Below are 15,412 nucleotides of genomic sequence, written 5' to 3' on the forward strand. Positions count from 1 at the left end.
TCCCTTTTTACTTCCGGAGCAGACCTACTCACCTTGGCGAACTGTACACGGGTGGCCCCTGCTTCTTGTATCTGCCAGTCGCTGGCTTCCCACATGGCGGCTGTTCAGGCGCCCTTTCGTTCGACCGCGGTGCGGTATTTGGCCACGATTTTTGTCAGCCGCATTCCCTGGACGGCAGCCGCTAGTGAGTAGCTGGGGGGGATGGGTGGCCCGGGGGGTTTGCCGTAGTTGCCGGGCATTGGAGGGGGCGGGGGAAGTGTGCGCTTCTGATCTCGCCCCGCGAGCCTTGGTCACTGATGACCGCTGGCATTTACGCGGCGCTTTGAAATTTGCCACGCCTCGTACAGACATCCCGTTTTATTCTCACAGCCCCATTGGGCGATACGTGCTATCATCTTCCCGTTCTATAGACGGGGAAACTGAGGCGGGCGGCGTGATTCGCCTCCGGGGGGTGCATGAATGCGGATTTGAACGCAGGACCCCGGATTCCGCGCTTTATGTCCCGGGCGCCACCTAGTGGCCTGCGACTGGCGAGGAACCGCAAACGCAGAGAAAAAGGAAGGGCTCCTTGCGCTGGAGGATAGCTTAGGTTCTCCTGGAAGGGCCTGGAGGAGGAAGAGGACCCTAGGCCTTCCATCACCCCCCCAACCTGGCTGGATGAGGCTCGGTGGTCTCCCCGTGGAATGGCACCAACGAGGGCTTGGGACAGCCAGACGAGGCGCTGCCTCCCCTAAGAGGAGGGTCTGGGACTCCTTTGCAGTCTGGTGAACCTTATCAAAATAGTGTTTGGGGTTTGGTTTTTTTTTTGGTAATAACTGAATTTCCTTTAGAGGTTAATGCAAATAAAGATGTAAAACTTTTTTGCCCGGTGGAAGTTCAGGGACTCGCTGAAATCCACACACTGACCACTAGAGACTCACCCAGGCTCTGGATGAACAAGGATTCTCACATGAGACACTTAGGACCCTGGACAAGAAACAGGCTGAATAATGATAATGATAGCGGCTAACATTTATATAGTGCTTAGCTTTAGGAACACTTCATTTGATCTGCAAAAGAACCCTGCCAGATAGGTGCTTGGGGGTAACAGTCCCCATTTTACAGATAAGAAAACCGAGGCAAACCGTTTTGGTGACCTGCCCAGGGTCACACAGCTAGTGATTATCTGAGGCAAGATTTTAACTTGGTCACCCTGACCCCAGACGTGGCGATATCTCTACTGCTGCTGCCCCACAATTTAATCTTGACATGGCCCGGCTGAGGGAGAGGAAGAGTTGGTTTGGTTGAGAAAAATGTTATAATTCAGCATGGTATAGGGCTGGATATAGAACACAGCTGCGGTGTTGTGCTTTTTATTTTTAAATTCTGGACTTAAACACCAAATAAAACGCATTTCCACGTACATAGCAGAAGAGACAACGACGACCTTAGAGATATTATTTGTCCAGAAATCATTTTAAAAGAGGAAAATGGCATTGTGGTTTCTCCAAGGTCAAACACTAAGCTGAAAAACCAACTGTGTTAAATACTAAGTTGTAGAATTCAAACATAGGTCTTCTGACTCTTGACTCTACCTGAACAAAATCTCAGATCGTCGAAGGTAAATTATGTGATGGGTATCTCTAAAAATAATGCCAACTAAGTGCAGAAGAGGCAGATCACTTTCAGCTGGGGTGTCAGGGGAGGATTTATGGAGGTGGTAGAATTGAGCAGGGTCTTAAAGTGTGCCTAAAATTTCAGCAAGCGGAATCACTGAGTTGGAAGAGGCTGAAGCTTTGTACTTCAATCTCTTTTCATATAGGGAGTCCCCCCCCATCCCGGTGTCATTCCTAACAAATGGTCATCCATTTGTTAAGGACAGCCTCCTTTACTTGTGGATACTTTTATTATGTCAGGAGTTTCCACTTACATAACAACTCTACCTCCACAGCTTAGAAACTTTGCTTTTACTTCTGCCCAGAAGCCAAACAAAATAGGTCTAATCCTTCTAAATGGCAGTCAGCATTTATTAAGTGCCTACTATGAGCTAATCTCTGGGGATGTAGAGAAAGGCAAGAAAACAGTACCTGCTCTTGAGTTACAGTCTGATAGGAAAAAACATGCAAACTATGTACAATACAGCTTATGTACATAGTTTATATGGTAGGGCTTGAAGACAGCTGTCATGTCCCCTTCCAATCTCACCATTCCATGATGTTCCTCATGTGTTGTGGTCAAGAGCCCTCACATCTTGGTTGCCATCTCCTAGACATTCCCCAGTTTATCAGCATCCTTTAAATTAGTGCCCCTAACTAGCTAAATAAATAGAGCAGGCCTGGACAACATATGGCCTGTGGGCCCACCAAAGGATTTTGGTGGCCAGCAAAAAATGTAGAGGATATAAAAGAAAGTAAAGATGTTAGATCTGAGCTGTATAGCCTAAAATTATGTTCCTTTTACAGCCTAAATGGGTACAAGCGCTTTATCTGGGCCCCACTTAACCCACCTTCCACTAGCCACTGTTGTGCCCATCATGTAAAATTGGCAGATGGGTTGCTACTGTGTATGTTCTCCTATTTGTCAAGTGACTCTTGGCAACCAACCATCACCAGTCTCTCTCTAGTCTGAGAGGAATGATTTCATGATAAATAAAAATCCTAAGTAATATGTGTGATTACTTGATATTAATAGAAATTTCCCTGTTTTAATATGGTTGATTTGCAAAAATAGTTTAATCATTAATTATACCTTTAATTGGAAAGGGAGCCACAAAAAACCTGTGGCCCAAAGAAGTTTAGCCTATTTTAATTTTGGCCTCTACTGACTGCCAAGCTGTGTAGGTCTGAAATAGAGTATTCCAGGTGTAGCCTGAAAAGAATGAGTCAGTATTCTAGTTAGAACAAGAACAGGAAATAAGGGGGGGGGGGGGCAGATTTTCAGATAAAACTAGAAAGGTTAGTTAGGGTAAGAGCCTGCAAAGATTTTGAATGTCAGGGTTAGGTACTTTATTGGGAAGTTAATAGCTTTGTTGCAGATGGATAGCATCTGTGTATAACCACACCTGCAGGTGATTTGCCATGCATGCAGTGGAACCCAGACACCATAAACCCTACTGGATTCTGTTTTATGTTGATTCTGCAGGGGGCCATCAAGGCCTTCAGGGAAATGAAAAGTAGCTGTCATAAGAAAATGTACCTCTGGGCTTATGGTTAAAATTCTTTCCAGTTATAAAATTCTGTGATGGAAAAATCTAAAAATTAATAACTGGTCTATTTACTTTTTTTCTTTCCACAGATGAGCTCAAAGAGCACTTTAGTCAGTTTGGTACTGTACGAAGATGTTTTCTGCCATTTGTGAGTGTCGACTGTTTTCTTGATTCTTTACCAAAAGAGATTGGCTATCCAGAAACAGTTTGCATAAATCTACCAAAAGGTCTATTGATAAAAATCAGATGATTATCCAAGAAGCTTTAGCTTATAATTATGGGCTTTAGCTGTAGAGCACAAGCCTGTAGTTGTCATAGTGCTTATTCTAATAAAATTGTGATCCACTTAAAAAGTTAAAGATATAGGTAGTATGTTGGAATCAACTAAACATTGATTTCCTACTGCTTTATTTTCCCCTTTTAGAGCTCCCAAATCAGGATATAAGTTTGTTATTCTACTCGGGTCCTGGGGTCCGAGATTTTTTTTTTTAAAGAAGGCACAAGGAAATTTTACCCAGATTGATCATATTGCCTTTCCCAGGCTCAAACATTCGTTCCAGGAGAAATAACTTTTATGCTTGTACTTACAGGATTATGGATTTAGAACTGCAAGGGACGTAAGAGATTGAGACCTATGTACCAACATAGTTTGTATGGCAGGACTTGAAAACAGCCATCATGTCCCTTTCAGTATACCCATTCGAGGTGATGCTTACGTGTTGTGACTTAGGTGGTCGAGAGAGCCCTTTCTTGATAGGTAGTGAGGTCCTTAAATACAAAATGGCCACCATAAACTAGGTTTGCATAATAGACAAGGGCCAGATAAATGAGACTGTACTAATGTATTTTTTTACTGTGGATACCTGCATAAACACGGACATGTGTTGCTGATACTATAAAATTACGGAGAATTTAAATTTTAAAGCTTAATTGTTAAAAGTTATTAAAATGGAGAGAGGAAACTAGAATTTATCTTTGTGATCGATTTACCTTGACTGTTAAGTGTGACTTGAGTCTAGAACTTTTCAGAAAAGTAGGTATATTTTAGGTATAATCAGATTATATGACATTAATTCAAACTCACAAATTAACCTTTATCCTTATCTTGCCTTTCTAGGAAAAAGATACAGGCTTTCATAAAGGTTGTTGTTGGATTGGATTTTCTTCAGAAGAAGAACTTCAAAGAACATTACAGCAAGAAAGTCATTTCATTGATGGAGTCAAAGTAAGATCACTTTGTGTGTTGTCATTAATATAGAAGTCAGATCTCTTGCAAAATCAGTCAGATCTCTACAAAATAACAGTAGCATGGAGCCAGTATATGCCACACAGGTAAAGTATTGCAGAGCACCTTTTCCACTGATTAACCAAATATATAAGGTGTATTCAACAGTGTCACTGATATGGACATGTTATGCTTACCCAGGATAAATGTTTATGAAAATCGCAAAAGCAAGTAGTTTGCACACTAGCATCTGTGGTAAAGCTACAACACTTTGGTTAGCAAACATAGAGGAAGAACTTTATTCCAGAGAAGCACAAGGACAATACAATACTCTTATTGTTTTGCTTTTTGTATTTATGGGGTCAGCCCCTTAACACACCACCCACTTTAAGGAATACTAGAGAAGTTATTTCAACTTTAACAGTACTAATCTGCATCTTTTTCAGGTCCATGTTCAGCGCCAAAGACACAGACGTCAGGATGTGAAGGAGAAAATCTGAATTAGCATAAATGTATTGATGAACTGGGAAATAAAAATGTTACACTATGGAAAGTTTAAATGTTTTATTTAAAACACTTGCACCACGCAGAAGCTGACTCTCCCATTCCAAATTAAAACAGACACACACACACACAACGGGGGCAAACATTCAACAAGCAGTGGACAGCGCCATTACATGGAGACCTCCCCCAACTACTCAGCACGGTTATGTACAAGGATAGTTCTACTATGAAATGTTAATCTCCCAAAACTAATGTCACTAAAGATATAATAGTCTCAACGGTGTACTGGGGAGTATGGAGCTTCTGTCAATGCTAATGGGGTGAGGAAAGGGCTGACTGAGAGGGGGAAGCAAAAGCCTTACACTGTGAATATGGCCCACCCCCTTCAAAAATAAAGACTAGTTTAAAGTATGCTTCCCTTTCCCCCAGCCCCAGTAATAAAAAGTAGTGGGATCTACGGTCCCAGATTTGGTTTTCATCCTGACCATTTACACAGAATTCCCCAATGAGCACTGTCATCAGAGTTAAGGATAATAGTTCATTCTCTTTGAGAGGCTACCCTACTCACTCCTTCCTCCTCTTCTTGCCTTCATGTTCATGTTCCTTAGGGCGGCTGCTATCTGAGGGTCTTTTAGACCCTCCATGCTGTTTGGCTTCTTCCAAAAACTTGTCCAGACCAAAGGGATCTTCCTCAAATTGAACTGGTCCATCTCGGCCTCTCTGCCTACGATCTGAGCCAGAGAACTCCTTATCAGGAACAAATCTGGAACAAAATCAAATGGACCATAAGTTGTCATTTTTTACTACTTTAAGTAACTTTTAAACTCTGGAGCTGAATAGTGCTCTTATGCTACCTGTTGGTCTTTATTCGGGCCTCTAGGTCATCACCATACATGTCTTTGTCCAGATTTTTACTGGGTCTGTAGAGATTTTGGGCCATGTCTTTACCACTTCTCCATGGTTGATCATAAACATTATAAATTTCATCTTCTCCACCAGCAAAACCACTGTCCATACCCTGTAAAAGAATGAAGCCTAAAACTAAAGAAAAGTCTGTGTAGTATCTAGAAAAGTTTAATTCAAATGGGCGCTTTCCTTGTGCAAATACATAGTAAAAAGGCTTTGAGGCAAATGGGTATCCATGTGAATTCTCTCAGGTGCTTACCTAGAACTTAGAGTAGTTTGTAAAATAGGGTTACTCACTTAACAAGTCTTAAGTTTCCTAGTCAACAGTAATTAAAAGCAACAAAATCAGAACCTGAAAAGCAGACCATGATAGCGGTATGATGTAACTGCTAGGAAGAGCTAAAAAAGGATGGATTAAGCAATAAAGTGACTGGAGTCCTCGGTTCAAACCCTACCTCTGATATTAGCTGTATTATCCTGTACAAATCATTTAACCTCAGGCCTTAGTTCCTCTTTTGTAAAATAAGATTAAACTAGATGTCTGAGGTTACTTCCAGATCTACCATGGATGAGCCTATTATGAAGTACAGTAATTCTAGATCATATAACTCAAGGCAGATGACCATCTCTCAAAGCTCTTGAAGGTATTATGACACAGTACAAGAAATGTTCATATGATGAACCTTAAATTAAAAAGAAAAGATTAAACTGATATTATGTGATGTAAAGGAAAGAGCACTGGATTTGGGAGAGATTTAGGAGGTCTGGCCCTGAACTATTATGTTGCTCCAGGCCTTAGTTTTCTAAATTGTAAAGTGAGGCAGTTATACTAGGTGATTTCTAAATTTTAGCTTTAGCCTAAATCCTCTGACCTACTAATGGTTGGTGTAATAAGGCAGGGAATAATGGAATACATTTGAAACAAGATCTGTCATTCAAAGAGTTGTGTTTTTAACTTTCAGTGCTTATTTATGAAGCAAGCTTTAATCTGGAAAAATAACTTAGAACAGTTATCAATGCCAAGTAAATTAGATGTAGAAGGGATTTTGAGTACCCAGTTTCATCTCTTCATTTCAAAAAGTGAGGAGAACAAGGCTTAGAAAAATTGTGGTAAGTTCATGGCCACACAAATAAGGGCTTGAGAAGGTAGTTGGACACAGATTCTCCCCCGATTCCAGGTGTCATATCCTCTCATTGTACAAGGTTGCCTCAATCCTATGCCTGCTCAGTCCTAACTCCAACCTTGCGTGTTAAAATGTGCTAACCTGCTACCATAGTATTTTTGAGAAAATACTCTAGGATACACCTCCAGACATGTCTTCATTTTAGAAACAAAAAATCAGGCTGGGCCTTCAAAAGTAAGTAGTGAACTTCATTTTGTGCTCTAATCTTTTAGAATTCTACTCAATCACTTATTAAGAGAAGAAAGCAATAGGATTTCCCCACCCACTGCATGCCATAATCCAATCTGTGATGTCAACAGAACCCGTAGGCCAATCTAGTAGGTGTGATAAATATTATGTATCTATGTGGAAGCGCATGATGCTCTGCTAGAGACACTAAACTTTCCCTCCCTACCACCCCCCCCGCCCCCCACCCCCAAAAACTTAAGTACCTTAGTCTGGTTGAACAGTCTCTGGTCATACTGAACTTCACTGGAAGTCCTAGGATTGGGCACACCAAGAGCAATGACTTCACTGATATCTCGGTTCTCATTTCTCTGTAGTTTTGACCTGCGTTAAAATGTCATCATTTTATTACATCAACAAATTGAACATTTCAACTTAAGAACAACCAGTTAGTAATGAACATTCATGCCTTGTGAATACATTCTCTGATATTACATAATCAGGTTGGTAATCCTTATAGCATTCCAGATACATAATCATTAGAGAAGATAAGGTTTTACAGTTTGGCCCTCTTGATAACTCAAAGGAATGCCAAGAGAGTAGGAGTCTGAAATGCAATTCTTTAATGCAAATAATCAGCCTATAGTGCTTGCTGGGATGCAACTGCTGTGGAATGCATTCTATATTCTTGTACCAGAGAACTAAGGTTTCTGTAGGATCAATATAGTGCAAATTTGGTTTACTACTCGAATCTCTTTAAAAAAGTCTAAAGTAGTTCTTTAATGTGGCCAAAACTATTAATTCTGGTCTTATCAGAATATTAAAAGAGAAAAAAACACATGCCAATGATTGGATTATTTAGTATTGTTTTGGGTTTTTGAACTTACTGAAAACTCGGGTAACTCACTGTTTCACTAAAACTTCAAATCTCAAAATGATTTCTGTAGATAGTGATTTTCACTCAACTTCAGATTTTTGAAAAATAAGCGTACAGTGACTGTATGAGTGCTAAGAGCTTACATTCAATCTACAATGCCATTTTCAGAAGTTTTAAGTCATATTCCCTTCTAAGATGTAAAACATTCTTTTACCTATTTAATATTTTTTCCCAAATACAAGTAAAAACAATTTTTAACATTCATTTTTTAACATTTTGAGTGCCAAATTCTCTCCTCCCTTCTCCCCAAATTGAGAAGGCAATATGATATAACTTCTACATGTGCAGTCATGCAAAACATTTCTATATTGGTCATGTTGTAAAAGAAAACACAGACCAAACAAACACCCCCTGCCCCCCCCCCCAAATAAACAAAGAAAAATAGTTTTTAAAAACTATTCTTTGATGTGCATGCATATTCCATTAGTTCTTTCTTTGGAGGTGGATGGCATTTTTCATCATAAGTCATTCTATTATTGTATGATATTGCTGTTACTGTGTACAATGTTCTGGTTCTGCTCATTTCACTTAGCATTAGTTCATTTAAATCCAGGTTTTTCTGAGAGCATTCTTTCTGCTCATCATTTCTTAAAGCACAATAGTATTCCATTCACAATGATATACCATGACTTGTTCAACCACTCCCCAATTGATGGGCATCCCCCTCAATTTCTAAATCTTTGCCCCCACAAAAAAGAGCTGCTATAAATATTTTTGCACATTTATGTCCTTTTCCTTTTTGTTTTTAATTTCTTTGGGATACAGATCTAGGAGCAGCATTGCTGAGTCAAAGTGTAATTCCATATTGTTCTCCAGAAAGGCTGAATCAGTTCACAACTCCACCACCAATGCATTAGTGTCTCAATCTTCCCACATCCCCTCTAACATTTATCCTTTTCTGTCCTATTAATCTAATAAATGTGAGGTAGTACCTCAGAATTGTTTTAATTTGCTTTTCTCCAATCAATAGTGATATAGAGCATTTTTTTCCCATGATTGTAGACAGTTTCGATTACTTCATCTGAAAACTGCCTGTTCATATTCTCTGACCATTTATCAAAATTAGAGAATGACTTGCATTTTTATAAATTTGACTCGGTTCTCTATAAAATGAGGCCTTTATTGGAGAAACTTGCTAGAAACTTTTTTCAGTTATTATTACAGTGTATATTCTTCCATCCTATTTCCCCAATTTATCCTACTGTCTTCTCCTTTCACCCTGTCCATCCTCAAAAGTGTTTTGCCTCTGACAATCTCCTCCCCCAATCCACCCTCCTTTCTATCAGCCCCCCTTCCCCTTTATCCTTTAACCTCTCTTCCTTTCCTGTAGGGTAATGTAGATTTCAATACCAAACTGAGTGTGTATGGTTTTCCCTCTTTAACCCAATTCCAATGAGTAAGATTCAAGCATTCCCCACCCCACTTCTCCCATCTCTCCCTCCACTATAAAAGCTCTTCTGCACCTTTTATGGGAAATAATTTATCCCATTCTAACTCTTCCTTCCCCCTTCTCTCAGTGCATTCCACTTTCTCATCCCTTAATTTTATTTTTAGATGTCATCCCATCGTATTCAACTCATCATGTCCTCTGCCTATGCATACTCTTAACTGCATTAATAATGAGAAAGTTCTAAGGAGTTACAAGAATCATCTTCCTATGTAGGAATGTAAAGAATTTAACCTTATGAAATCCCTTATGACTTCTACTTCCTGTTTCCATTTGAAAGTCAGGTTTTTTTTTTATATATATTTTATCTTTCAGTTTTGCTGAGTAGGTGATTCTTGGTTGTAATTCTAGCTCCTCTGCCCTCTGAAATAGCATATTCCAAGCCCTCCAATCCTTTAATGTAGAAACTGCTAAATTTTGTGTTATCCTGACTGTGGCTTCATGATATCTGTACTATTTGCCCCTTCCTCCCCTATTCCTTATCCTTTCTCAATTTAGCACTTGGATCACTGGCTCTCTCCTACACTTATACACTAGGGGAATTCAACATCCATGCTGATTTTCCCTCAAGCTCTCTAACCTTCCAATTCTTCAATTTCAAATTCCATGACTTGTTCCTTCACTCCATTTCAGCCACATAAGGAAAATTCAGCCTTGGATTACTCCCAGCATAGACCTCCTCTGCTTCCACTCACAGGCTGCTGAATGGGGCTGGAATTAGCCACACTACTGTGTTGACTATATATGCTATATCTCAACCAACTTTAACAGTGTTCCCTGTAGCAAGGATACCTATTCTGATCCCCCCAAATCCCTCTTCTCTCCAAGCAACTTGTAGTGAACTATCTTGTATATCTATACCTCTAAATCTATGTGGTGTCTCCTTTGTTAGAATGTAAGCTCCCTGAGAGTAAGGATTATATATCCCTATATAGAGAGATTGGATAAGATTATGTGAAAATGCTTTGGAAATCTAAAGCATTACTGAAACATAAAGTGGTGCCATTATGTATGCAGTTCAAACTCCTTTACTGTACCATGTAAAATGTTTCGAAATGCTTGATTATACGAAATCAAAGAGTGGTTTTAAGGTCTTACCAAATTTATCAGTGTTGCAAGAAAAAAGCTGTCTGCACTGTATGAAAAAAGAATTTTAATTTTCTTTTTGTTTTTCCAGACTTACCTCTTATCAGGAGCTGCTCTGGAAAGATTCCTATCATGTTGTCTCTCTTTACGTCTATCATGTCTTATTTCATCTCGTTCCCGAGCCTCCCCATCCTCTGTAGAGAGAAGTTGCTTCGTTACTGTACTATACCCAGTAACATTCAAAAACTAGGGAGAATTTACCTACTTTAGGCAAGAATCCTATTAGCCCCTGAAGTAATCCTGTATCAGTCTGTTAGTCATACTTGCTCACCCAGATAAAAATTAAATTAGTTCAATGTTACATCTTTAAATATTAAAAACAGTGATATATCAAAATTAATGTCTAGGCAGAGAATAAACATAATTCATGAATTCATTAACACTTTTATGTTTAAAAAGTACTGCTACTGACAAACAAAACCTTTTGCCTTCATAACTGCTTTTAGTAAATGGTTACTGACAGCTTTATCTCTACGTTGAAATACTATTGTAGAAATATAAAAATGGTATGAAGACCTAAAGGACAATAGTGGAAACAGGGAAGCTCCGGCACTTTTCCTAATGATGACCAACACTCAAGAAGTAGTATCATAAGGGATATCATTACGAAAATGTAAAGTGATAAAAGGTGGGCTGGCCATATGGTAAAGGAGCAAACAGATGGAGAGCCCAAGTGTTTTGTTTCTTCTCTTACTGCTATACCTAACATTTCTCGCACCATAATAAATAATAGTGGTGATAATGGGCATCCTTGCTTCACCCCTGATCTAAGGGCTTCTAGCTTATCCCCATTACAGATAATGTTTGCTAATGGTTTTGGACACTACTTATCATTTTGAAGAAAGCTCCATTTATTCCTGTGGTCTCCAGTGTTTTTAACAGGAATGGGTGCTGTATTTTGTCAAAAGCCTTTTCAGCATTTACTGAAATAAACATATGATTTCTGTTGGTTTTGTTATTGATGTGGGTACCACACAATTAAAAAAAAATCTAGGAGAGGAATGTTGGGTGGATTATCTAAGGAAAGACACTCAGGAATTGCATAAGATGAGAAGATATGAATTGACTGCCATCCGCACTGATGGAAAAAAGACCTGCATCAATGTGATTACAAATTCTTAAGATACTGAAGAAGTACAATAAGGACAAAAAGTTTCTTAAATGATGACTTTTAGGAACAGATGTGAAAACATAAACACAATTTGGAAATTTGCTAACTATTCTTACTGCTGTACTGTTAAGCAAGGCCGTAGTAATTCTGACAAGGCTCAACGAGTCTCCTTTGGTCGATGGTTAATTACCGCTATCTTCACCTTAATTCTGCCACACATCCTTTCCTTATGCATAAGGCTGACAAACCTTTTTCTACATGAGTCTTGATTCCAGCTCTTCTCTCCCGAGCTTTCTGGGCCATTTCTCGAAGCTTCTCTTCATGTTTTTCCTTTTCTTTTTGGGCCATCTTTCTCTCCACTTGAGCCCGCATCTCTACTGCCTCACGAGCCTATACCACAAATGAAATCATATATTCAACAGTGCAAATGATTATGATTTACTGTTAATGAGAATAATACACACACAACTGGAAGACACCATGGAGATCCATGTAGTTCAATTTCATTCTAAGCACGAAGACACTAAAACTTGTAGCAATTATGTGACTTGCCCAACATCAGCTCAGTGGTGCAGTGGACAGAGTTGGCCTTGTGAGGACCCAAGTTCGAATTCTGCTTTTAAACACTTACTGGGTGACCTTGAGCTAGTGACTCAATTTTTCTCAGCCTCAGTTTCTTCATGCTCAAAATGAGAGAGTTGGACATAATAGTCTCTAAGGTCCCTTCAAGCTCTACATCTATGATCCTATAAATCTTCATCATTTGGTTCCAATCTCAGCATGCTATTCATTGCATCATACTACACTGACTCTTAGGAAGACATCCTAACACAAAAAGAATTAGCAAACTTAGGCCTCTACTTCAGTCTCTCAACCATAAAACCCAGGAATATGATTCAACTTAACAAATCAATGCTACCCTTGCATTTTTACAAGCAGAATCTAAAATCAAAATTCCATGAATCTAACATACGGTATATTTATGTGTTCAGGTATAATGTGACCACAGTAAAGGAGACTGGGAACTACATAACTAATATCTGTTATGAAAATTTGTATATGGGCACAACCCTTATCTTGTTTACTCAATATTCTTCCTGGGATGTCCTTTTCTAAATACTGTACATATGATATACTGTCTTGAAACTAATAGCTGATGCCACTTAATTTCATTTTCTGTGGAAATCAAATTCTCTATTCACTTAGCTTTTTTAGTACCTGATATAAGAATTACTGCCATGATTCGATGAATTGTAAGGCTATATAAAGGTAGGAAGGCCTAAATTAGTAGAAAGAGCATAGGACAGAGTCAGAAAGACCTGGATTTGAGACTTAGCTTTGTTATTTACTAGCTGTATGACCTTAGACAAGTCACTTCACCTCTCTGACCCTCTTTTCTCATTTGTAAAATAGGGGACAATAAATGGCAGTTATTTCTTTCTAGAATTTGGATTGATAAGGATTTTTCCTTAATTGATTTTCATGGCACACAGAAACCAAAGATCCCAGGCAATTATATTGTAAAAAAATCAAAATATCCACTATGTGGTATGAAAGTTACCTTGCTTTCTTAAAAGTACGTGAAGAGGGAAATCTTAAAATTTTCATCAAGCAATATAGGAGACCAAAGATAAAGACAAAAACAATAACAAATCAAAGATAACATTATTTCTTACAACGAAGCTATGGCTTTAAACAAATTTTTAAAAAACAACCAAATTTAGGAGCTTCTATTTAAGTTTAGTAAAACAGGTGAAAAGGCAGAGTAGGGAGGGGTTGGCAATGTTTTCAAAGTAGAATGTTAAACTGGTATCTCAATTTCTTCTGCTATGCTGCAATAGAATGGCTAAGCACTAACTCTGGAAAGTAGTAAGGAGAGAAACATGACGGCAGCAGGCAACAAGGACACATGGTATTCTGTAGGGTACCACTGATTCCTTGACTGTCTTACTCAGTAATCAATGGTGCAGGTGAATTTAGCTATTAAAGAACATGAAGTTGCAAAACGAGAAATACCAGAGCCTCAGAAAAAAAAAATGAAGCTAAGAGATGCACCTTTCTGTCGGCAATATAGAGCGCTTCAGCAAGTTTGGCGAAGTTTTCATTTATGTGGACTGTCTGCAGTCCTCTTCCATCAGCAGCCAGACGTTTGTCTAACGGAATAGTATAGCCCTGGTATGAAAGACAAACACTTATCATGTGAGAGACATTTTTGTGCTCTTTTAAAATAAACATAAATTTCTTACCATTCTGTGGGTGCGGTCCATTTTTCTGCATTTCTTATAATCGTCTCATAGGTTTCTCATGTTTTAGTATTTTAAACATACTTCTTTTCCCCAAAGAGCATCTGTTTTAAGCTGGTTTGTGGCATGACTCTTGGTAAACACTATGCACCTTAGCCTAATCTCATTAGTTCTAGGAAGTAACTCCAACATTCTGGTAATGATAGTTAAAATCAAGGGGCCAAATGGCTGCCCCTTAAGTACCATGATACCACCCATCCAAAGATGGAACAAACAACCATCTCAAGCAGTACTTGACAAGCATGATTTTGCATGCGTACAACCACTATAGTGGGAGGCCAAGGCTAGTGGATCACTTGAGCATGGGAATTCTGATCTGCAGTAGGGTTAAGCCAACTGAATAGCCACATTAAATTTGGCACTAATATGAGAAGTCCTGGGAGCAAGGGGCCACCAGGCTGCTTAAGGAGGGGTAAAGTAACCTAGGCTGGCATTGGAGCTGATTAAAGCTCCACAGTTCATCAGTAGTGGGACTGAGTCTGTGAGTGACCATGGCATTTCTAGCCTGGGTGAGATAGGGAGACCCAGTTAAAAGAAAAACCAAAAACCTATTGTACTAAACTCCAAATTCTTACCATTATGATACCATGAATCCTATTAAATCAAAAGTAGTCAAGGTTAACTAGACAGTTTAAGAATATGGTGTTTTCAAATTTGTATCTCATGTCAACTTAAGAAATACAATTTAAATATGGCTTGGCTTTATTTTTCCATACCGTAGGCTTCAAACTATTCAAAGGAAAGGAAATCAGGCTAAAGGCATATATGTACTACACAGGACAGAGTGGCATATTTCTTCGGGTATATGAGTGGCCATATAGTCTTGTGAGCTTCATAATTTGTTCATGCTAATACACCCTAGGCTTTATTGAACAACACACACGCTACTTGACAGAGCTCCCACGGGTCCTAAGAAAGACTAAGAAATCTATCCCACATTTCTATGTCATCATTGCTTCCCTAAATCAAATTTCATTATTTTATTAAACTTTATAAGTTGTTAAAGATCCTTAGGTTGAAAGAAAAATTAGAGCATAAAGCAAGAGATAATATCTCCTAAGAGATAATTGGATGGTCTTATTTTTGCCCATTAATGTCTACTTTCCTGGGAAATGACTTGTAGAAGATTTTACTATTTTGTTGATTTTTTTTCAAGTCAACTAACATTTTTTCTTTTTTATTTAATATTTTATTTTCCCCCAGTCACATGTAAAAACAATTTTTAACATTCATTTTTAAAACTTTTGTGTTCCAAATTCTCTCCTTTCCTCCCTCCCCACCCCCTTCACTGAGAAGGCAA

General features: G+C 38.8%; 2 protein-coding genes across 2 annotated transcripts in view; one reads left to right on the top strand and one right to left on the bottom strand.

Moving 5' to 3' along the window:
* Window positions 1-9: 9 nt before the first annotated feature.
* LOC118828431 (SRA stem-loop interacting RNA binding protein) lies at window positions 10-4,962 on the top strand. The gene is made up of 4 exons (XM_036735017.1): window positions 10-184; window positions 3,274-3,332; window positions 4,302-4,409; window positions 4,856-4,962. The coding sequence occupies exons 1-4, from the start codon at window positions 94-96 to the stop codon at window positions 4,907-4,909; spliced, it is 312 nt and encodes a 103-aa protein (XP_036590912.1). The 5' UTR covers window positions 10-93; the 3' UTR covers window positions 4,910-4,962.
* The window catches only part of SNW1 (SNW domain containing 1), a 34,594-nt gene continuing 23,866 nt past the window's right edge, over window positions 4,685-15,412 (bottom strand). The window contains exons 9-14 of the mRNA XM_036735016.1: window positions 13,865-13,981; window positions 12,058-12,199; window positions 10,736-10,832; window positions 7,435-7,552; window positions 5,768-5,931; window positions 4,685-5,676 (exon numbers count right to left, since the gene is read on the bottom strand). Coding sequence (XP_036590911.1) covers window positions 5,478-5,676; window positions 5,768-5,931; window positions 7,435-7,552; window positions 10,736-10,832; window positions 12,058-12,199; window positions 13,865-13,981 — 837 coding nt within the window. The 3' untranslated portion in view covers window positions 4,685-5,477. The remainder of the gene's footprint in view (window positions 5,677-5,767; window positions 5,932-7,434; window positions 7,553-10,735; window positions 10,833-12,057; window positions 12,200-13,864; window positions 13,982-15,412) is intronic.

This window comes from Trichosurus vulpecula, chromosome 8 (assembly GCF_011100635.1).
Source record: "Trichosurus vulpecula isolate mTriVul1 chromosome 8, mTriVul1.pri, whole genome shotgun sequence".
Classification (NCBI taxonomy): domain Eukaryota; kingdom Metazoa; phylum Chordata; class Mammalia; order Diprotodontia; family Phalangeridae; genus Trichosurus; species Trichosurus vulpecula.

What these genes read in the sequence shown, in the direction of transcription:
- LOC118828431 (XM_036735017.1), top strand. Translation starts at nt 94, where the DNA reads ATGGCGGCTGTTCAGGCGCCCTTTCGTTCGACCGCGGTGCGGTATTTG. An exon ending in GAAGATGTTTTCTGCCATTT is followed by an intron (nt 3,333 to 4,301) that starts GTGAGTGTCGAC and finishes TTGCCTTTCTAG; the next exon opens with GAAAAAGATACAGGCTTTCA. An exon ending in ATTTCATTGATGGAGTCAAA is followed by an intron (nt 4,410 to 4,855) that starts GTAAGATCACTT and finishes CATCTTTTTCAG; the next exon opens with GTCCATGTTCAGCGCCAAAG.